Source organism: Xenopus laevis, chromosome 7S (genome assembly GCF_017654675.1).
Source record: "Xenopus laevis strain J_2021 chromosome 7S, Xenopus_laevis_v10.1, whole genome shotgun sequence".
NCBI lineage: Eukaryota > Metazoa > Chordata > Amphibia > Anura > Pipidae > Xenopus > Xenopus laevis.
In genome coordinates this window covers 17,738,737-17,762,257 of record NC_054384.1, presented here as the reverse complement: position 1 = coordinate 17,762,257, position 23,521 = coordinate 17,738,737, and the positions used below count along the sequence as shown (strand labels likewise).

Here is a 23,521-nt window from a genome sequence, read left to right as displayed (position 1 = left end):
ACTCCAAGAAAATCCACTTTCAATTTTAAAGAGTTATGAATTGTCAAATGGACGGTGTTACTCTGGAAAAATGCTAAACTGGAAAACTAATTTTGTTTCTATTATACACAAAGTCCTCACAAGCCTTCTCTGCCAGGGAACTGACAACCCCATTTTAACTTTACAAACACAGGCCAGAAATAAAAGGAGCCCAATAAAATGGCATTGCCTGCATCTTGCAAGCTATTGCTCCTATCAATGAAGCTGAAAGGATTCTCGTTAGCATACTGGTGTGATTTGCACAGTATCAGATAATACACCTGGTTACTTACAACAATACAGCAAGGTGATATATTCGGTGTATTGATGTCAGGATACCTATCAAATATCTTAAAGGAGAACTAAAGCTTAACAAAAGGAGTAGGATAGAAATGTTGTACATTATGTTTTGTGCTTCTGTACCAGCCCAAGGTAACCACAGCCCTTTAGCAGTAAAGATCTGTGTCTCCAAAGATGCCCCAGTAGCTCCCCATCTTCTTTACTGCTAATTCACTGCACCTGCAACTTTTTCAGGATTGTGGTGTGAGAAATCTGAATTATTCAGATTTGACTCCCGAATAGTCAGAATTTTTAGTGAAATTGGCGGAAAAGCTTAAATTAAATTATTGATACTGCAATTTTTTTCAATTTTTTTTTTAGAAGAAACACACAGAGCAGGCTCTTTCTGTTCATTCAGATGGCTGTATCTAACATATCCCATACTATTACTTTATCTGTTACTTTGTCAGTTGCCAGGAGCGTCTAATTTCCCCGTGGCTGCTTTTCAGTAACAAATTGCACCTGGTTTTCTGGCAACTTTTTTGTTTCTAACCAAAAAAAAAACCTAAGCGATTTTGTTTCATAAATCAAGTTTGACCGATATCTTACTCCTGCTAACAAAATGCAATAAAGCCGCGGCTTGAGAAACAAATCTGGAAAATCAAGCAATGATTAAATTGGTGTTTTTCCAAAGAGAAGCAGAAATAGCCTTACTGTATAAAATGTGAAAGGAAACTTTTTGCGAGTTATTATGTAACCTCCCAAGAGAACATTTATTAGAAAGGCTTCTTTTAGCTACACTAGCAGCAAAATCAAAAAGCAGTATACTGTACACGCTTAATTTATCAAGAACTGCTTACTTAGAATATTTATGGCATATTAATAAGCTGTTTTTTAGACAAGAGCTTACCCAGTTGGGTGAGACTGGACTGGTACATTTATGTGACAGATGTGAGTTATGGAACTAAAATAGCCTCAGCCACAATCCAAGCGACATTAGTTTGCCATTAAACTTTGATCAAGGAAAACTCTTTGTATTAAGAGAGGAGTATTAAGAATATACAACAGCCAATTTGCCCTGGTCTCCAGCATTTGAAGGCAGAAAAACAAAAAAAGTTTACTGTATATTAGGGGTCCCCAACCTTTATTACCAATGAGCCACATTCAAATGTAAAAAGAGTTGGGAGAGCAACACAAGCATGAAAATGGTTCCGGGGGGTTGCAAAATAATGGCTGTGATTGGCCATTTGGGAGCCCCTATGTAGACTGTGAGCCTACAGAAGGCTCTATTTGGTAGTACATCTGGTATTTCCTCCAAACTTGGAATCCAAAAATAAGCACCTGCTTTGAGGCCGGTGGGAGCAACATCCAATGGGTTGGTGACTAACTGGTTGGGGATCACTGCTGTAGATACTCGCTCCTTGCACGGACATGTTTACTGCATCCATTTTACCGGCCAGGTTTACATGGGGGCTGATATCATTCTTTTATTCTAGCAGGACAAAAACTCTGCGAGGTCTACTACACAGCTTAGAACAATTTATAAAAAATATTTCTATAGGTTACAAGGGTCAAAAGTACAATGTGATCATAATGCTAACACCAATAACATCCTAACACTAAAATGTTTGGATGTTCTGGTCATTCTGATAAAAATGTCAATCAACTAGTTCCCGATGTCCCGAGCAGGGCAGCCATCAGGGGGGGACGGGGGGAGAGTTGTAGGGGGCCCCAAGGGTAAGGGGGGCCCGGCCATGCCGCACTTTCTTGATTAGCCAGGCCCCCCTGCTTTCTGAGAGCTGCTGACTTCGGGAAGGCAGGGCCGGAGCACAAGGGGACGTATCTTCGGTCCATTACTTCCCTTATTGGTCACTGAGTTTAAGTCCCAGTTGCGCTACTCAGGGATTGGATAGCTGAGGTTTGAACTTCTCCTCCAGCTCATCCAATCACCATGCAGCTTTACCAGGACTTGAAATTCTGTGACCAATAAGGGAAGAAAATGTTGTCACTGGAAGAAGATGCAGCCACCTGTGCTCCCCTCCTCCCTTCTGTAGTTGGCAGCTCACTGACAGCAGGTGGGTCACACTAATGAAGTATGTGTAACATGGCACACCAGAGCATTCTGTAAACAGGTCCCACACCTGTATCTGAGGGAGCAAGCAAGCCATCCCCCAAAATCTCACCATAAATTACCCCTATTGCTGCCCTGGGCTCCCATAGGAGAGAGATTTCACAGTTTGAGAATCCTAACCTTTTTCTCTCTAAAGAATCCTAACCTTTTTCTCTCTAAAGAAACAAAGCCAAACAAAATGCCAGTAATTGTCTCAGCTTACTTCCCATGGCCCAATTGTTGCTACAGATATTGATTAGAATTCAAAACAAGCCCTATGTTTTATATTATGTTTTCATATTATTTATGATAAGAGGATTTTTTTTTAGTTTTTTTGGCATTGTACATTTCCTGATGGAGAAAACCATCATGAGATACAACTGCTACGGGTTCCATCACTGATGAGCCTTCACTCATGGAATTTGACATGCCTGCCCTAGTGTCTTTGGCGCTACAGGACCTGTAATTCAGAGTGCCTTTAATTATAATGCCCAAAACATGAAATGTTACATGCACATGGTAGATAAAATAGACTATCAGACTATTAGATAAGATAGACTACTAGACTATTGTAATCTACACACCTCCAAATGTACTTCCAACCTGCTCCTCAATGCCTTAATACTGAGTCAACAACAGCTGGAGAACTGCATTTTTGGCATGACTAATGTAGTCTAATGGCTGTTTACTAAACTGAATGATCACCTTTCTCTACCATGTCAACAAGGTTGTAAAAATAGGGGAGGCAAACCCAACAGCTGCTGGGGGGCAATAGTGCCCTGACTATTAAGTTATGGTGGCCATACACAGAGAGATCCGCTTGTTTGGCGATGTCACCAAACAATCGTATCTCTCCCCGATATGCCCACCTTGAGGTGGGCAATATCAGGCTGATCTGATCATGGGCCCTAGTGCGTAACGATTGGATCCTAACGGTGGCATTACGGGTGGTCGGATTGCGGGACCGCATCAACAAATAGATGCGGCCGCGATCCGACGGGATTTTTAGTCCCATCCGATCAAGATCTGGCCGACTTTCGGCCAGATCTCGATCGGGGAAGCCTGTCGGCAGCTTTTATCGGCCCGTGTATGGCCACCTTACTATCAATATAGGTTTTGGTCTTCTGCACAAAGTTTGGAAGGTCATTAAATAATATTGTTGTGGTTCCAATAAAGTTCTAGTTATGCCATTACACACCGCAGTATTTATATATCTGCTGAACTGCTAGAAGGCTGCCAGGTGATGTAGGTCAACAGTCCTAGGCCTATTGCCATCTGTAATAATGAATTTGTGGGGTATCAAACCCTGCACACATGGTAAATATAACTCTACAGAGTTATTCTTCATCAACAGAAATTGTGACATGTTTACTAGAATTATCATCTGCATGTAATTATTTGTTCGGCTTACTTTTTTTTACCCATTTCCAAATAATAATAACCAAGAATGCAGAAATGACAGCAAATGCCACAATGATCTGATCAACATTAAAATGTAATTATGCCGTCCTAAGCCATTAAACAGAGGAAAACCCAACACACAAAGAAGAATATATGGCATGCAAAGGTTTAATAAAACCTGCTGGGTTTTGTGTATGAGCATTGTCATATGTACGAGAATTTGGATATTAATTGAATACATGCAAAAAAACTTAAACATTGATAGAAATGTTGATTCCAGTGCAAGAGAGTAAAAAGAGGGTGCATCCTTGGTGGTTCTAGCACTGGCAACCTCACTGACCTGTAAGCTATTTTGATATCAATACCGGCACACAAAAATGAAGTAGGTACATAACCATTAATGACAATTAATGTTAAGCCACAAATGACCTTGTTATAATTGCGGCATACAACATGTCACAATGAATAGGAAGCATTATTACTTATGGGGTAAAGCTGGTCAGATACTCATTATGATGAGTATTAGGAACACTGGCCAATCGTAAATCAACCAATCAAAATAAGTGAGTAGCTGAATTCTGAATGGACGATAAAGCCTTATATATTTTAGCCCATCAATAATAGTGCTCCATGTACGTTAATAACATATAATCCACTTGAAATACTGGATTTCAGCGTTCACCTCAGATGAAATTGTATCTTGGGCTGAATAAGGTATAATAAATGTGTCTGGGTGCAGTTCTTCAAGGAAGAGTAATAAACAATGAAGCAGGAATCCGTACGTCACAGGTCTAACGGTGGCCATAGACGCAAAGATCCTATCGTACGAAGATTTTCGGACCGTGTGTGGAGAGTCCCGACATTTTTCGTCTGGCGGAGATCGACGTTTGGTTGATCGGACAGGTTTGATTTTGTCCAGACCGATCCTGCCGGAGCCCATTGCGCTCTCATTGTAATCCGATCGTTTGGCCATAGGGCCGAAGGTTCAGATTACCCCCGATATAGCCATGCCCGTTAGTGGCATATCGGGGAAAGATCGGCTCATTTGGCGATGTCACCAAACGAGTGGATCTTTTCTTCTATGACCACCTTTATAGTGGAAAACAGCATTTTTTTTTTTTGGAGACATTTCAACCTCAACAAAGGTCTTTTTTAAAGTTGACATCCAGCTGAGCCTAATGTCATACAGGACGAACCTCGGCATGTAACATAGTTGTGTACATAAACCATGAGGCCAATTGAGAGAATGGTGCTCTCTTCACTAAAAAGGTGGCCTCAGAATGAGTAAAACTGTCACTACCACCTCCAACAGCTGCCAATGTCAATCATATCAACATGGCAGCATGGGTGATTTACATACTAATTAGCTCATAATCTGCATACGACTAAACACAGGAAGAAACAATAATGGTAATCAATACCCTCTCTGTTAAACGGCTAATGGGTTGATGAACTGCAGATTGTCCAAAAACAACTCTTTTTAACTCCACGGCCAGTATTGATTCAGTGGAACATGATCAAGTCGAGCCCAAATCAACCTTCTCAGTTAAATAAGTTAAATGGTTGTGATTAAAAACAGTTCAGAGAAGTAAACCTCCTCGGTTACAGTATAAGAACACATACAGCTGTGTGTGTAATGGATATCCTGTACGTCACTCCTGGGATTTTTCTACAGCAGTCAGTGGGATGAACGTTCTGAGGAGAATATGTTCCAGCTGTAGGCCTTTATCTCCTGGATGGACAATCTATCGGATCCCTCCCACATCAGAACAATGTTGAACTTGTGCCACCGATAAGAACACTTCAGTCTCACCCTAAAATGGGGTGAAGCTTACATGGAAAGGTTACACGTGAAATAGTAAAATACATATTTAGATATTCGGGTATGGGGTCCCGTATCCGCAAACTTATTATCCAGAAAGCTCTGAATTACGGAAAGGCCCTCTCCCGTAGACTTCATTTTAATTAAATAATTTACATTTTAAAAAATGATTTCCTTTATCTCTGTAATAGAAATAAAACAATACTTTGATGATGATGCCTGGCACCTAAGTTGCATGAATCCATATTGGTGGCAGAACAATCCTATTGGGTTTATTTAATGTATACATTTTAGTGGTCCTGAGCATTCAGGATAAGAGGTCACATGCCTGTATTAGAATTAGTTACACTTATGTCAGACAGTGAGATTAATTGCTACTACATGTAGTTTGATAAAAAAAACTTTCTAGAGAGGCACAACTAAGCAGAAAGCAGTTTAACCTATTTTATACCCCAATGCCTCAAGCCAGCTACAAGCCACAGTTACTAATAATTCAGGGTGACATAATGTAAAGGTGTAAAGTGCCTATGAAGTACCAGTGGGTACGAAACGCGTAAGGCAGAACATCAATGGGTCTGTATGCCTACTTTTTTAAATTTTGCATTTAATAAAAATATTGATTTTTAACTTTGAATAGAACTCTCTGGAGTATAATTTTTGATACTCAATATTTGGGCCCTTGTGGACTGGGGGCTATATTCCAAGAGACTTTGGCCCTTGAGACTGGCTATATAGATTGCAGCTCTTGAGCGTTATTACTATATAATGTAAAGGTGGCCATACACGGCTGACTCGGCAGATTATCTGTCTATGCACAGGGCCCTCCAACAGGCCAACCCGACCAATATCTGGTCAAAAATATAGCAGGTTTGATTTTCCCATCAGATCAAGAACCGTGTCAGATGGTTAATATGGTCTTCTCTCCGAGTGTCATATTACCTCCATTGTAATCTGTTTGGCCCTAGGGCCAATGATCGGATTAAGATAGATATCCTCCACCTTTTGTGGCCATATCAGAGGAAAGATCCTCTTGTTTGTTGACCTTGCTTGAACATGTCTGAGAATTTTATCTGACAATGCATCATGACAGCAAGCGCAACATCTCTTGGCTTCCTCCTGCTGAAATAATTTGGGCTGTTGACCCAAAGAAACATAACAGCAGAAATTTGGCCATACCATATACGGCCACTCTTAGTTTATCAGTTCTTTAAGCCTATGGGTTTAGCTGGCCATAGACTCAAAGATCCGCTCGTTTGGCAACATCGCCCGACGGGTTGGTCGGTTAAAAATCAAACCTTCCCGATCTATATCGTGGCCAGATATCGATCGGGAAGACCCGTTAGAAGCCCCCATACACGGGCAGATAAGCTGTCAGATTGTTCCAAACGACCGATATCGGCAACTTTATCTGCCCGTGTATGGCCACCATTAGATGCCAAAGAGCATCCACTAACTTGCAAATGTTAACACTGGACAAAACTGCACCTGGGCAGTAACCCGGCCAGCTGTAAGTAGAACAATAAAAGCAAGCATTTGATTAGGTGCCATTGGTTACTTCCCATGTGCAAATTTGCCCAGTGTTGATAAATTAGTTATACTGTAAAAAAATTGTATCCACGGTTAATGCTCTCTGATTTAAAAGAAAAAAAAAAAAAAGCAAATACACAAAACCGAATATGCTTTACGTTTACGGTCATAATAACCTTAATCACATTTTTCTTTCCAATAAGTCTTCAACCTAAAAATCTCATGTTAAATGGGCTCATTGTCAAAAAAAGAAGTAACTGTTAGTCCAAATCAAACATAACCACGGCATACTAACCATTACGATGCTATATACATTAACCTTCTAAATCAGGACCATTTGGTTTAATTATTGTGCCTAAGAATAAAATCCCCTTAAGAAAGGAGCATGAAAGAGAAGGGATATGGAGTAATGATATAGGTAATTGGGAACATGTTTTCTAGGCTGAATAGGGTTTGTGAAGCTTGTGATGTTGGTGGATTTTAGGCTTATCCTCAGGAAACCCCGGGCAGATCATGTATGGATACAGAAGAAATTGTTTTAGTGTCACGTGTAAACTAACAGCTTCCAGGCAGCCTGACACTAATCAGTTCTCTCTTAACCTGTGGAACTCTGAGATTCCCTAAGATAAGGCCAGTGAGGAAGACTTGAGTGGATAACTACATTCTGTGCCTTGGTCCAGTTAGTGCTATATGATAAATCAACTAGAGCCAAGCACCTTCTACATTCTATCTATCTAGCTATCTATCTGGTTTGCCAGTGGCTGGGAGCCAACATTTAGTGCTTAATGAGATTAACATTACAGTTACTGGACTCATGTTGAAGAAAAAAATTAACATTTTCTCCAGCTGTATGATATTGTTTCTCAGCCCAGCACATTTCTTTACTTTGGCTGAGGAAGGAGCATTACCTTCTCTTTTAGTCTCATTATGTCAAATGCACTGGAACTTCATCCAACTGGGTTAAATGACTGCTGCTATTTAAAATAAAACCCCCTCTTGCTGGACAGGTGCAGAGATTTGATCATGGCCTTCTCAACGCTGCAGGTTTCACTATGGATGTCTGCAGAACACCCATTGAGGGGGGAAGCCTTTGAAGTCCCCCATACCCCCGTCAGATGAGGCTTGAGTCATGCCAAGGGAATCTAAATATTAGTAGTATGAAGTATATTTGGTGTAGCCATTGGCTTATCAGATTCCCATATAAAGATGTGTGCATCCATTCTCCTACTTGTTCTTCAGAAGTAGTTGAACATTTTGAGGGTAAAAACTATATATTATGCCTCAGTAATGTTTGAGCATATTGAGTTCACTATAAATATTTGGAAGGAGTGCTATAATGTGCACGCACAAGAGAATAATTCAGTTAAACTCTGTCCAAATGTGACTGAACCCTTAATTTTCGGGAAATATTGGCTTACATGTAGATAAAGGACATCGGCTGGTTTATTCTTTTTGCTGCTTTATTTTATCTAGAATTGGAAAAGCTTCAGTGTCAAATGGAAAGATTCTTATCAATGAAGTGGTTTACCTTGAAAATGATTACAGGCAGTTAGGCTGGTACAGGATGAGGATGCAATATTTATTCTAGGCCCACACATAGGGTGTTACTGGTAAGACTAATATAACCTAAGCATTAAAATGCTGTACCCATCATGATAGTAGGTTAAATCAATCATCTCATTTAAATCTGTATACTGTATTTTATTTATTTGGTTTGCCTAGGCCTAAATGATATTTGTTTGCTATATGTTAAAAAAAAAAGCACTTTCAATTCTAACAGAAGCGTTATAATGGTCAACTGCTCATCAGAAGGTGTGATGAAGACTGGATGAAGATTATTCTCTTCTTCATCCACTAACCTAATAAACCCACAGATACTTACAGTAATTCCAAACAGTTTATCAGAATAATTCTTATCCATAAGTGAATTGGCCTGTTTGGTTGGGGGTTTAACCACTTGATATGGTGGAATTTCATGGCTGTTGATTGGCTGTTGCTGAGACACATGACCATACTATAGGAAAATTATATGACTTATTGCTGGAAATGTATAGAAAATAAGAGTAGAAAGTGAAACCCCAAATAGGGTATATTTTCCCCATTAAATAAAAGGATATATCCTAAACCCACCCAAATTATCTATTTATTTCATTGTTCTAACAATGAACATGTTGTTTGACATGAATTGACATGATGTATTTCAACAGAATAATACGCCTGCCTATTACACAGTATGGTCCTCAGCTAACTTGTTTTTTTGATAGAGCACTGAAGAAAGCATTGTAAATGGGCAGCCTAGGGCTAAATTTTGTTTTTCATTTTAATAAAAACAACTGCTCTTAAAATGTTCTTTTTCAGGAACGTCTCATTGTGCCATTTTACAATTTGCAGATTCCTTTATTTAATATTTGGTTCTACGCAGTTGGGTAACATATATTTTGGAAGTACAGTAATTTAAAGCACTGCGTATCTTGACAGCGCTATATAAATAAATGATGATGATGATGATGATGATAATTTAAATAAATGCTGATGAACCCCCAGCATTGTGTCATTTTGACTACAGTAGAATCAGGAAGAAACTGATCGAGCCTTGCATCAATAAAAGAAAAGGCAATCTGAGCACTGCCGCTGTAGGACTTGTGACTCAAATCTAGTAAGTACTTCTCACATTGTAGTTCAATGAACATCCATTTGTTTCAAAGCCCCCTCCCTACCCTGCCTGTAACATGAAGCTCATTCTGTAATTACACACTCAGATGTTGTTTCCCTTTGAGGCTCCTGGGCTTGCCTTCTCAAACTAAACCAATTGCTTCATCTTCCCAACATGTACAAGCTGATCTAGGAAGGAAATATGTTAATTTTCAGGATTCTATCCCAAGACTTAAGGTTCAAGACTCTATTCAAAGCGATATTCAAATCATAAATGTTTTGATTTTATAGAGACGTTAAGGGATCATTCCTGGAAAAATGCACAAAACTTTACTAAGAACAAAAGTTGGGGGAAATACTAGTCACCCTCAAGATTATGGTGGAGTCTTGAAAACAATGGGGTGGTGGCACTCTATTGTAGTGCTGATGCTGGGGCACTTAATTTCCAAAACTTAGAAGCTGCAACCATGTGAACTCTGGATGTCCCTAGAGGGGATTCAGAGCCCATGTCCTTCTACATCTAACCATCTAACTAACAGTCATCCTCAGGATCATGGTGACGTCCACAAAACAAGTGGGTGGTGGTGCTACATATTGCAGAGCTATCTGCTGCTGGGGCGCTTGGTGAACAATCTAATCCAATAGTGTCCAAAATGTAGAAGTTGCCACCATGGCAACTCTGGATGTTCCAATCTGCCAGGTAAGCCAGATACAGGGTCTGCAGAGTAGAGTCCTGCATCAGGTCAGGTACCCACGGAATACCCGCAATATGATTAGGACTTGAAAGGATTATTTTTCATGTGGGTGGCCCGCGGGTACCCGATCCTCTGCAGTGGGGGGTTATCCAGGGGAAACATCTGAAAATCAAAGTGTCCTAATGATAAAAAATGACCAGCGTGAGATCACTTCCGGTCATTGTGGTGAACACTCTGGAGAGCAGGTCCAGTGAAAATCCATGGAGTTGCAAAGGCAGGTAAGTAGGTCGGGGTCAGGCTTGGGGAAAGCGGCCATGGGTTGGGTGCGGGTTTTAAAAAACAGAACTGTGCAGGTCTCTACTTCAGAAACCATATGACTCTATATCTGTGTAAAATATTGACATTATCTTCCCCTATACTTAGTAAGGCTTATGGCTAACATAACAATTTGCACATTATGCACATTTCCCTACTCAAAACAAGTATGGAATTATGCAATAGGGAATACCATCAACACATGGGCCAAATCAACTTTTTCATGTGATTTCATAAATATATATGAATATGCTCTGTTAAGCACTGCGTAAATATGTCGGCACAGTATGAATAGCAGATAATATTTATTCTTGAAAGAGTTCAAAAATTCCTTTCAGTCTCTCTAAGCTTGCAGCCACACAGATTCAGGCCATAACCTTCTTGTGTCTGTTACTGGCTGTGGTTCACTCCTCAAGTTTATTAAAACCACGTATTGGTCCCTTGACATTTCGATCATAATCCTCAATGCTTATTCTCGCTTCAGGTGATTCAATTACCAGACCTTAGTGTGAACCGAACCTTTCCAAAGAAAACACAAAACTAATTATTTTGGCATTTTGTTTAGAATTTCACAGGAGTTCAGAAAGTTCAGACTGACCACAGCAGATGATAAAGACCACATTTTTCAATGGTGACAACAGAATTCAAGGTAAAGCTAGATAAAACCACAGAAAGAATATTTAACCTACAGTTCAAGTAAGAGACCAGCCAGGCACACAATTAAGACAAAGGTGGCCACAAATCGTTTAGAGATATCTGATGGCTCTGTGGTAATTTTGTTTCAGCTATTTATATATTATTGGCAGCTTCAACTTTAAAGTGTTATTTTTCCAGATGTTTTTAAGAAACATATTTACAGTAGATTATGAACCCAACATTTACTGTGTTACTTCTTGGCATTGAAACACTGATCATTTAAGCTTTCTAGTTTGTATTTCAAGCCTTGCCTAGTAGCCTTCAAACTTAAAAATGACTGTTTTGGTGCTTGGTTCCAAATGTTCCACCAGTATCTCTGAAATCCTGTGTGCTTAAAGCTCATACACATGGGTGCAAGAATCATGTGTGAAATATGACCCCCCCCCCCCTTTTACCCTCTTCTAAAAAAACATACTGGTCCAAGGTACTTTCATTCTGAGCACCACTCGACTATCTTAACTGTTTTTCGCAGGAATCTCCTGCATCTGTCCATAACCAGCTCATGTCCAGTATAGTAAAATTCCAGAATGTCCTTTAAAGAATCAGTAAGGACAGGCAGAAGATTTCTAAGAAAAGCAGTCAAGATGATGGTGCAACGATCAAAGAGAAAAAAGTCAATGGGCTTTTTTTGAGTGCCAACCTTGGATAAAAAGTAAGAGGTTGTATTCATAAGGCGCCTAACAGGAAAAAAGGCTTGTTGTAAAGGCTTGTTGCCTTTTCTTTCAACTGTTATGGAAATTGGAACACATATATTTATTTAAATTGTAATATCCAATCAGCCTTTTCTAATTAAACGATTTGGGGCTTGAATTATTATTGTGAATGTCCATACTTACACATTGAAAGAGCTGCATGGTGACTACTTCCCCCCCCCCATTCTAGAGTTTGCCTTGTTTAGAATCTCTCTAAAACGTTGCACATCTGGAGTTTGTTACTATAATCGAGTCAAAGCATCCTGTGGAACTGTGCGGACTCTTACTGTACTTATGACACACAATACATTGGACAGCCGGAATAACTGAAAGATTTTGTTGAACTGGTCACTTGCTCAAGGAATTTAGGTATAGATAATCAATAATGAAATGCAAATTATAACTGTAGATAAAAAAATATTTACCCTGAAGTGACTAAGGAACATTATATTGAACAGGTTTGAAAACATTGTGCGTGGACTTTCATGAAGGGTTTTAAAAACATTGGAGCAAATTCACTAAGATGCGAAGTTGCGCCAGGCGCAACTTCGCCGCACTTCGCCAGGCGTAGTTTCGCCAGCGCGCCGCAAATTCACTAAAATCCGACGTTGCGCTCAGGGGTAGCGTAAGGTTGCGAAGTTGCGCTAGCGTTGATTCGCTATGTAAAGCGAAGTAACGCTAGCGAAGGCTAATTTGCATACGCCGCCAAATTCAAATTTCAATGGAGGAATACGTATCAGCAGTACAAATGCCAAGAAAACCTTCAAATCATCAAATAAAAATTTTATTTTGCCCTACACATGTGCCCACTGTCTAGGTAAGTTGCCATGAGTCAGGAAATGTAGGGGGGAAGGAGGGGAGCCCCACAAAAAATTTCGATCTTTTTCAGCCTATCACCCATAATGTAGAAAACACGCCAGCGTTTTTTGGGACTTAGAAAAAATTTTGACTTTTTTTGAAACAATCCCTATCTACTCTATTGCGCTTCGCCAGGTCTGAGATGGCGAAGGAAGTCTAGCGTAAAAGGTAGCGTTCAGTACACTGCGCAAGTTAGTGAATTTGCGTAGTTACGTCGCTAGCGAAAATTCGCCTGGCGTAAGGGTGCGAAGTAACACTAGCGAAACTACGCCAGCGTTCGTTAGTGAATTTGCACAGTAACGAAAATGCCAAACGCTAGCGAATTAACGCTAGCGTTCGGCGCTTCGTCGCTTAGTGAATTTGCCCCATTGTGCATGGACTTTCATGATGGGGGAATCAAGAGTTGCCGCACTTTAATGCAGGGATGCCTTAACTCAGGGTTCCTCAACCTTTTTCACCTGGGAGCCACATTCAAATGTAAGAAGTGTTGGAGAGCAACATAGGCATGAAAATAGTTTATGAGGATGCCAACGCCAACGAAGGGCTGTGATTGGCTATTTGGTAGCCCCTGTGTGGACTGACAGCCTAGAGAAAGCTCTATTTGGTAATACATCTGTTTTTTTATGCAACCAAATTTTCCTCCCAGCCTGGAATTCAAAAATAAGCACCTGCTTTGAAGCCACTGGGAGTCACATCCAAGGGGTTGGGGAGCGACATGTTGTTCACAAGCTACTGGTTGGGGATCACTGCCTTAACTGGTGATGGTGGGTACTGGGATTCAACCAGAACTAAAGGGTTGAAGGGTGGAAAACAACAGCAACATAAATGCATGGTCACCAATTCCCTGTGCAGGATTTGAGGCAAAAGCTCACGTCCCATCTCCGATAGGGCTGGGCAGATTTTCCATTAAAACAAACATGTCACACAACAGATACAGGATATGACACAACCAAGTTGTAGAACTATATGGCTCTCTAGCACCTGTATATGTGATTAGGTTTTTCCAGGTCAGAGCCAAAAATATGCGTCAGGAAGTTTTCAGATGACTCTGTCTTGAAAGTTACCCATGTTCTGTGCTTACATTGCCCATTAATAAACATAGGAGCCTCAGAGTCATTAGAGCATTACATTAATTGTCGAATAATAACACCAAAATGACTCCATGTCTTTGTACAACAGAGGATACAATATCACCTACACAATATGCAGGTGCCCAGCTATGATTGCTGGAGGACAGATTTGCTCAATAGCTCAAAACACAACTGGCATTTGCTCTTGGTGGGAAACATGAAAGCTGGCAGCCAAAACAGGGTTAAAACGTAAGCTTAATTAACTTTTTCTTAATAGAGTTTGGGGCAAAACATTAAAGCAGTGGGTGCTTTCCACTGATGTTAGGCACCCATTTACGTATCAATGGGAGCTTTCAAGGCTCATTCTTCAAGATTCAGACAAGATTTCCTGCCCATAACACTAACCCCATTGATAAGTTTGGCATGATGAGAACTTTTTTCACATCTACCAGGAAAGGCCAAGAGACCCAACGAACAAGCACAAGAAAATGGATCTAGATGTTTAAACAAGTTAACAAAAACCCTCACAATCCCAGGAGTACAGATAGAAAGGCAAGTTTTAGCCAAAAGTTCTGAAGGAAGTGGTTATCCATGTTTTAAACATATAACTTCCTTTGCTCCAGAGAAAAACTAAAGTCATTACAGTCTTAATCTATTCAATACAAGGGGGAACAATAGCCTCAATTGTGACTGAAAAAACTCTGCTCTTTGTAACAACCCACCTACTTTAGTTTTATAATTTTTTTACATGGAACCCGTAGTAAAAGGTAATTGGAAGGTGAAAAATTAAAATACACACATTTTGAATAAAAGTTGTATACAGAAGTTACAATAGATGTATGCATTGATGAGAAAAGATCTCATTGCTTATTTGGCAACCTCAACAAACTAGTGCATCATTAAATATCTGGTCAGCTTTACTTTTGGAGTTTTTGCTGGTTTCCAGGGAAGAATGTTAGCAATTGGCTGTGTAATTGCATAAAAAGTGTATTAATTCAGGGGATGAAAACCAAATGTTGCCTCTTTACAGGCCCCTAGTAAGGCCTCACCTTGAGTATGCTGGAGCTGGAAAAAGTGCTACTAAACTGGTTAAAGCGATGGAAGAATTAAATTATGAGGGTAGACTGTCATGGTTGGATGTTTTCTTTGGAAAAAAGGATACTTGCAAGGGGACATGATTACTCTTTATATTAGAGAACATTATAGACACATAGGGGCAAATTCACAAAAGAGCGAAGCGGCTAACGCTAGCGCAAATCCACCAGCGTGACGTCATTTCGTTACTTCGCCGATTTACTAACGGGTGCCAGGCGAAGTTGCGCTATGGCGATGGGACGTAACTACGCTAATTCACTTACTTGCGCATTTTACTGAACGTTACCTCTTGCGCCAGACTTGCCTTCGCCACCTCAGACCAGGCGAAGTGCAATAGAGTAGATAGGGATTGCTTCAAAAAAAGTTTAAATTTTTTCTAAGTCCCAAAAAACGCTGGCGACTTTTCCTTTTTTACGGGTGATAGGCTGAAAAAGATTGTAAATTTTTTTGGGGGTACCCTCCTTCCCCCCTACATTTCCTAACATATGGCACCTTAACTATACAGTGGGCACATGTGTAGGGCAATATAACAACTTTATTTTATTTTATGAAGCTTTCCCAGGCTTGTGTAGTGTAATGTATTTGCTGCTACATATACGTCCATTGTACTTTAACTTGGCGCCCTATGCAAATTAGGCATCGCTAGCGTAACTTCACTTTCCTTGACGAATTAACGCTAGCGCAACTTTGCTACCGTTCGCCTCCCTGAGCGCAACTTCGGATTTTAGTGAATTAGCGGCGCCCTGGCGAAACTTCGCCTGGTGAAGTGCGGCAAAGCCTGCGCTAGAGCAACTCCGCAGGTTAGTGAATTTGCCCCATAGACAGAATCAACACACCATATAACAAGTAATACCCTACTTGTCTTGGAGCTCCATGGCCATTACATATAAGACGTCACTCGGTACTAACCTGGAGGTCAAAGAATTTGCTGTATCTTCTATAAATAACTTGAGATGTTGAGTCTGACCACGTAACTTTAATGGTATATACCTGTGGAAAAGGAAAGACAGAAGTTAGTGTGAGACAGCTCACAAGAACAGGCTCATAATTATGCATGAGTTATGGAATTTCGATTCTATGGGGAATGCCTCTGCAGGAGGCCGCAATATGGTAAGACCGCCACTTATATTCAAATGCAAAAAAGCATTTCTTGTATTTAAGCGGAAGTTCAACTGTATGGATCATGTGTTTCTTTTGGACACGTGTCAGATGACACCAGGATCCAGCAGAAAGGGGAAAGTGACAATGGACACTCTGTGCACACAACACACATCAGACAGATGCCACTGAGAACTATCTGGGGAGAGAAAGCAGCTGTTCGACCATATGACTTAGTGAGGCCATGCCTTTGGCTCCAAGGTATGTTATGTATGTCTGTGGGATGCACCGTCTGCTTCACTGACACACAGCATATGTACGCAAGTCATTTATATGGTTTGGGGGGGAAAATGCAATGTTAATATTGTTTAAAATGCATCAAGTTTTAAAGTTAGATTAAGAAATTAGCAATTTCCCTTTAAAGTCCATACTTAAAGGGATACTGTCACGGGGAAATTTTTTTTTTTTAAATGAATCAGTTAATAGTGCTGCTCCAGCAGAATTCTGCACTGAAATCCATTTCTCAAAAGAGCAAACAGATTTTTTTATATTCAATTTTGAAATCTGACATGGGGCTAGACATATTGTCAATTTCCCAGCTGCACCAAGTCATGTGACTTGTGCTCTGATAAACTTCAATCACTCTTTACTGCTGTACTGCAAGTTAGAGTGATATCACCCCCTTCCTTCCCCCCCCAGCAGCCGAACAAAAGAACAATGGGAAGGTAACCAGATAGCAGCTCCCTAACACAAGATAACAGCTGCCTGGTAGATCTAAGAACAACACTCAATAGTAAAAACCCATGTCCCACTGAGACACATTCAGTTACATTGAGAAGGAAAAACAGCAGCCTGCCAGAAAGCATTTCTCTCCTAAAGTGCAGGCACAAGTCACATGACCAGGGGCAGCTGGGAAATTGACAAAATGTCTAGCCCCATGTCAGATTTCAAAATTGAATATAAAAAAATCTGTTTGCTCTTTTGAGAAATGGATTACAGTGCAGAATTCTGCTGGAGCAGCACTATTAACTGATTCATTTTGAAAAAATTTTTTTCCCATGACAGTATCCCTTTAATTGTAAAAGGCTACAGCTTTTTAAGGGTGGATGACAGTATACAGTACTGCAGGAATATGTTGGTTCTATAACCAGAAGCCCCATTTATAATTTGCAAGAATACACTGTAGTGATGTGCCTGTATATCTGATGCCTGTGGGTCAGGTGGGTTCAGGTAGCAAATGGGGTTGCTGGTCAAGCTTTAGGTACTGCCACCTTGAGAATATTCACAAAGAAAATACCTGTGGACTTATTAACAGGACTTCTAAAAACATATTTAAGACACTGTGCAACAGAATCAAGAGCTATCTTCCTTCTCTCCTTGGCCACGACCCAACACAAGGTCCGCTGGTGTGAAAATGGTTCAGATAATGTGATAAGCCCTATAGCATCTAAGTTAAAACCGACTCGTGTAATGGGCAACCAATAAACTGCATACTTTCCTAAACTGCTAATATCATTAAAAAGACTGTCGTTCCAAGAATAATGTTTGCCATAGGATAGAGCCGGTGTCAAGCAGATTTAGAGACTTTCAGCTCATTAAGTGTCCCCACAAAAAAGGGGATACTGAAACTCACAGGATCCATAGGCGTTTTCTTGAATAAAAAACACCATGGATTGTGTCTTCCAAGGAAATTTCCATTTGGCTTTTGCCCGGGCCAACCTCTGTCAATAAACTTTTATATAGTGTGAGTAACATCTGTGGGCACAAGATATAATTTCTTTAATTAGCGTGGATATTATTTATGGTGCTTATGCTCTTCACGCTAAACCATGGGGAGGCCTTGGATACAGAACAGGTGCATGGTGAAAATGGAAGGCAGAGAAAACTTGTGGTATATAAAATGCAAAACACAATATATACAAACCATAAATGGGATGTTTCATAGTCCTGCTTCATGCACGGTTATAGAGCATAATAATGCAATCCCACTGCTATGTGATGGGATTCGGGAACAAGATGTTAACTTTATTACTGGCAGAATGATGCTCAAACCAAAAGGTCTCTAATTGACATCAGACAATAACAGTAACATATGGGCAAAATACATAAAGTAAGGAGATAGAAAGACCAAGGCAATGGTGGAGATAATGTTAGAGCGAAGGGTATGAGGGTCTGGGGATTTTTCACTTTGCCCTGCATGTAGAATTGCCAAAGGCCATTGTGCTTCAAAGCCATGAATACATCACTTCCTGGGTTTGGCTGTGCTGTATTCATGAGGTCCCCTAATTTGCATATTGTGCAGATAAATGTGTAGGTGTGCTATGCCCATGAGTATGTCTCAGTGATAACTGGAAACCATACACTACAATCCACCTCTTTGTGCCCTAGTCTATTTATTGAGACAAATTAATGACAAATCACAACACAGGACATTAACCTTAAGCAGTAAAAGAAAACAAAATAATGGCGGTGTCTGTTCTAAAAACTTCAATGACAGGGAGAGCTTTCTGCTATAAAAAAAAACCTGTATAGGGTGGCGGAACCTTGTTATAAGCTCCTGCACACAAGAAAAAAAGCCCAAGACTATCATTACTAGATCTAAACAAATTAATTTGGCTATATTTATTGTGCACCAAAGTGTATTTTCTTAGGATAAAACCGTTTGTATGATATTCCTACAGAAGTACCTGAGTTTGTTATAAATGGATAGCTGAGCCACAAGGCATGACCGAGCTCTACTGTTGATTGTATCTTGGAACAGTTGCTGCAGGTCTCCCATAACAGGGCTAATAATAGGAACTTGTAAATGTCAGCTGGAAGCTAGATAGGGTTCACTGATGGTAATGCTGCTAACAAATCAAGAAATATCCCTGTATTGAAAGCCATAGTAGATCTGCAAGAAAGGTGTATCCCGGGTGTTTTGTGCAAGGAAACAGCTGTTGTTATAACCCAGTTTTTGAGCAAACGACAGTTACAGTCTGGACACCCCTCTGTATTATATATATTGTCAGCAGCTGTCATGGACCATATACATCAGCTATGAGGTATCATTATTGATGGGCAATAAATTCGGCAAACATGAATTTGCAGCAAATTTCCACGTTTCGCGGCAAGCAAAATGAAAACTGCAATGGCAATTTGTCTGTGAAAAATCCACCGCGTCGAAAAATAATTGGACCAAATACTCGCGCGTATAATAGTTTACACTTGATCCGTGTCAAAAATTAATTTGATGCCCATTGACTTCAATGCGTTTTGCAAATTTTTCAGCGTAATGAAACTGCCCATCATTAGGTATCAGCAGATCAATGGCTGTGCAATGAAAATCACTGATGAAGCCTGCAGAAGGATATTTGAGGTTCTAACTAGAGAAGCACTTGCATTGGCAGTACTGTATGTTTCGGCCAACTTTTAAAAGCATCCTACAATAATCCATATGCCTCAATTTATCATTCATTTAAGGAGTGTGACATTTGGTTTATCTGCTGCAGGGCAGGGCAAAACTAAAAAGGAGTAAGCCTTCCTATAAATATTAGTTTAAGGATTAAGTTGCAGTTTAAAGGGATACGGTCATGGGACCATTCCAAAACGCATCAGTTAATAGTGCTGCTCCAGCAGAATTCTGCACTAATCCATTTCTCAAAAGAGCAAACAGATTTTTTTTATATTCAATTTTGAAATCTGACATGGGGCTAGACATATTGTCAGTTTCCCAGCTGCTTTCTGTCATGTGACTACTTTCTGGCAGGCTGTTATTTCTACTAGTTAATATAACTGAATCAGTCTCAGTGGGACTTGGCTTTTACTATTGAGTGTTGTTTTTAGATTTACCAGGGAGCTGTTATCTTGTGTTAGGGAGCTGCACTCTGGTTATCTTCCCATTGTTCTTTTGTTGCTGGGGGGGGGGAGGAGGGTGATATCACTACAACTTGCAGTACAGCAGTAAAGAGTGACTAAAGTTTATCAAGTCACATGACTGGGGGCAGCTGGGAAACTGACAATATGTCTAGCCCCATGTCAGATTTCAAAACTGAATATAAAAAAATTTGTTTGCTCTTTTGAAAAATGGATTTCAGTGCAGAATTCTGCTGGAGTAGCACTATTAACTGATTCATTTTGAAAAAAAACATGTTTTCCCATGGCAGTATCCCTTTAAGCCTAAAAATATACAGGTGATTTTTAATGGAGATTTCTTTCTGCAGGATAGTAGGTCCACATGATTCAAGGTCAGAGACTTGTTTTTTTTTTTTAATTAGAAATTAGTTGGCTGATATTTTCTAGTTTCTAGTCTGCAATGCTGCTAGTAGGCTGTGGCCTGTAGAAACACAAAAACACTCAAGGAATCCACAACGGCCATATAAATATAGTAGAAAATAAAAATTTATGACACCATCTCTATAGCTTTATTCGTAGACATAAGCTCAGCCAGTAGGCTGTGTGACCACCAGATTCAAAACTGGAAGAGAGTATTGGTAGCTATTGATTGCTAATGGAATTTCATGGCCTATTTGCCCAGTGTATGATCCAATCTGAACTGTTTGCCCACAACTGTAGCATTGTAAATAGTGCAAGACATGAGACTATTTATTGCCACTGGATGGTAGTTTCCTTTTAAATGGGCAGTTTCCTTTTAATGCCATTTTACAGTTGCCAGCTCCATTAAAAGACAGATATCGGCACTACCTTTATGTTGAACCGTTCCACCTTATTTAAGGCAATATGAAAGCTACAATAACACAGTGTTATTTTATTGGGCTCAGCTTATTGCAACTACATTGGTCTCTCCTTTTTCTTCATTGTCAGCAATGCAAGGTGTGAAAATTCCTCCTCTCTCACACTCCAGGGTGTTGACATTGGAAAAACGATAGAGTCAGGAAGAGGAATCTTTTCCCATAGGTACCATCTTTGCTTGTGTGATAGCGCAGGCAAAACAGATTTTGTGGGGCCCCATTATTCCTAATGACTGCAGTTCAAATAAAGATGAAAGGCAACAGATTGTGAAATGCTGTGATTGTAGCCATCTTGCACAGTTGCCACCACCCTGCCCTCCTATGCCAACCCTTCCTACCTACAGCTTCTGGTTGAAAGGGGCCCACTGGGAACTGCCCTGGGCCCCACGCACCCACCCAAAAACAGCTCTCTGATTATTGTATTTGTTTTTACCTAAACAATTTTTTGTCTTTTGCTGTTTTTTAACAAGAAGTTTTATGGCAGAATGTGAAGAATAACATGATATGTAATCGCAAGGTAACAGTAACACCAAAAATTTCAAGTGTCCTAAAGTAATAATAAAGAAAATATAACGTACTGTTGTGCTGCACTGGTAAAACTAATGTGTTTGCTTCAGAACTATAGTTTATATAAACAAGCTTCTGTGCAGCAATGGGGGCAGCCATTGAAAGCTGGAAAAAAGAAGAAAAGGCACAGGATACAAGGCAGATAACAGATACGTTTGTTAGTTTGCAATGGGAACTTATCTGTTATCTACTGTGTGTCCTGTGCTTGAATGGCTGCCCCCATGGCTACACAGCAGCTTATTTATATAAATTATAGGGGTTTTTTTTCTGAAGAAACACATCAGTTTAGCCAGGGCAGGGTGACATTACATTATATTGTCTTTCCTTTAAAAAAAGCTTTCATTTTTTGGTGTTACTGTTTCTTTAACAAGAATGGAAAGGGCTTAAGCAATCCATTAGTCATGTGTATAAACAAACACAATCCCAATTTCCTTGAAAGGACACTGTCATAATTTTGAAATCTGACATGGAGCTAGACATATTGTCAGTTTCCCAGCTGCCCTGAGTCATGTGACTTGTGCTCTGCTAAACTTGTCCCTCTTTACTGCTGTACTGCAAGTTGGAGTGATATCACCCCCTCCCTCCCCCCCAGTAGCCTAACAACAGAACAATGGGAAGGTAACCAGATAGCAGCTCCCTGACACAAGATAACAGCTGCCTGGTAGATCTCCTTATTACATGAGCTATAAAATTCTTTGGCCAAAAATTTCCAAAATTACCATTCTTCTAAAAAAGGAAAAACAGAAACTTTCAATTATATTTTTTCCCTACGTATGTGGTCTTTTCTTCTACAATCAGGCTGGCACTATTGTTAGTACCCTGCTTTTCTAATTAGTTAAAATTCAAGGACCACTCGTCTTCATATAAAATATATGCACCGTATATGTAATTGATGTTTCACCCCTGGTCCAAAACACTTTGTCACAGTGGAAAGAATCCCAACATATCTTGGATCTACCTTAAATATGTAAGAATAAGTGACAGTTACCTAAATCTGTTAAAGAGTGCAGTTGCTATGGAAATGATAAATATTTAAGATGCGTTGTAATATACTTTTATTAGTCATTTTCTTTTTCGTTCAGGAATTCTACAGTAACATACACTTTCCGTGAGCTATGCCTGGCTTCAGAAAGACTATACAAAGGTGGCCAAGACGTAAAAAGTTCTCTCGCCATTCATTTTGAGGAAAATCCAAAGGGAAACTCACAGGCCAATAAAATAGACTGTGTATGAATACGAGTAGTCTCTGATAGATTTATTGCATTGTCTTAAGTCTTCAGTTCTCCTCAATCTGCTGCTGTGGAAGGGGTAAGACGTTGCTGCCTGGCAGTTGAAGGTTATGATGAGGACACAATGACAAAGCCAAACTGGCATATTTACAGTAATTCTGCATTCTTGCCAAGTTATTAGAAAACCTGGAACAGAAATATACAAAGGAACTAGAGTGTGCTCTGCTCACTAAAACTGTTCCAAGTTATAACTTCCCTGCTTGTGCCCAAAAATAGGGCATTAGTGACATGCAATTTATATTCTTGGATGTTCCAGTAAACTCTCCAGTTTGCCAACAGCACCATTATAAATAATATATCCAGCACATTATGGTCAATAAATAAAACAAAATATATTTAAAAGAATTAATAGGCAGGGGATATATTGGTGGAAACAGGCATGGGTTGGGCAGGCATGGTAGACTCTTACTAGTCTTGCTCTAAGGGAAAGGATGCACAAAACCTTAGGTATCTCACTGGGCTGCATGGATAGTAAGGGAGCACTGAGCTCTTTCTTTTTACTGATGTATAAAAAATACCTTGATATCATGTAACAAAGGCGTTTAACACCAGTTGGGGGGATGCCAATTTGTTAGGTACCCACCAATCGGGAAAAACTGCTAACTAG

At 39.9% G+C, this 23,521-nt stretch overlaps 1 protein-coding gene across 10 annotated transcripts in view; it reads right to left on the bottom strand.

The window, feature by feature from the left end:
* The window catches only part of sh3pxd2a.S (SH3 and PX domains 2A S homeolog), a 181,405-nt gene that overhangs the window by 138,805 nt on the left and 19,079 nt on the right, over window positions 1-23,521 (bottom strand). For all 10 annotated transcript variants that reach the window (XM_041570932.1, XM_041570936.1, XM_041570931.1 and 7 more), the window contains exon 2: window positions 16,140-16,220. In XM_041570932.1, coding sequence (XP_041426866.1) covers window positions 16,140-16,220 — 81 coding nt within the window. The remainder of the gene's footprint in view (window positions 1-16,139; window positions 16,221-23,521) is intronic.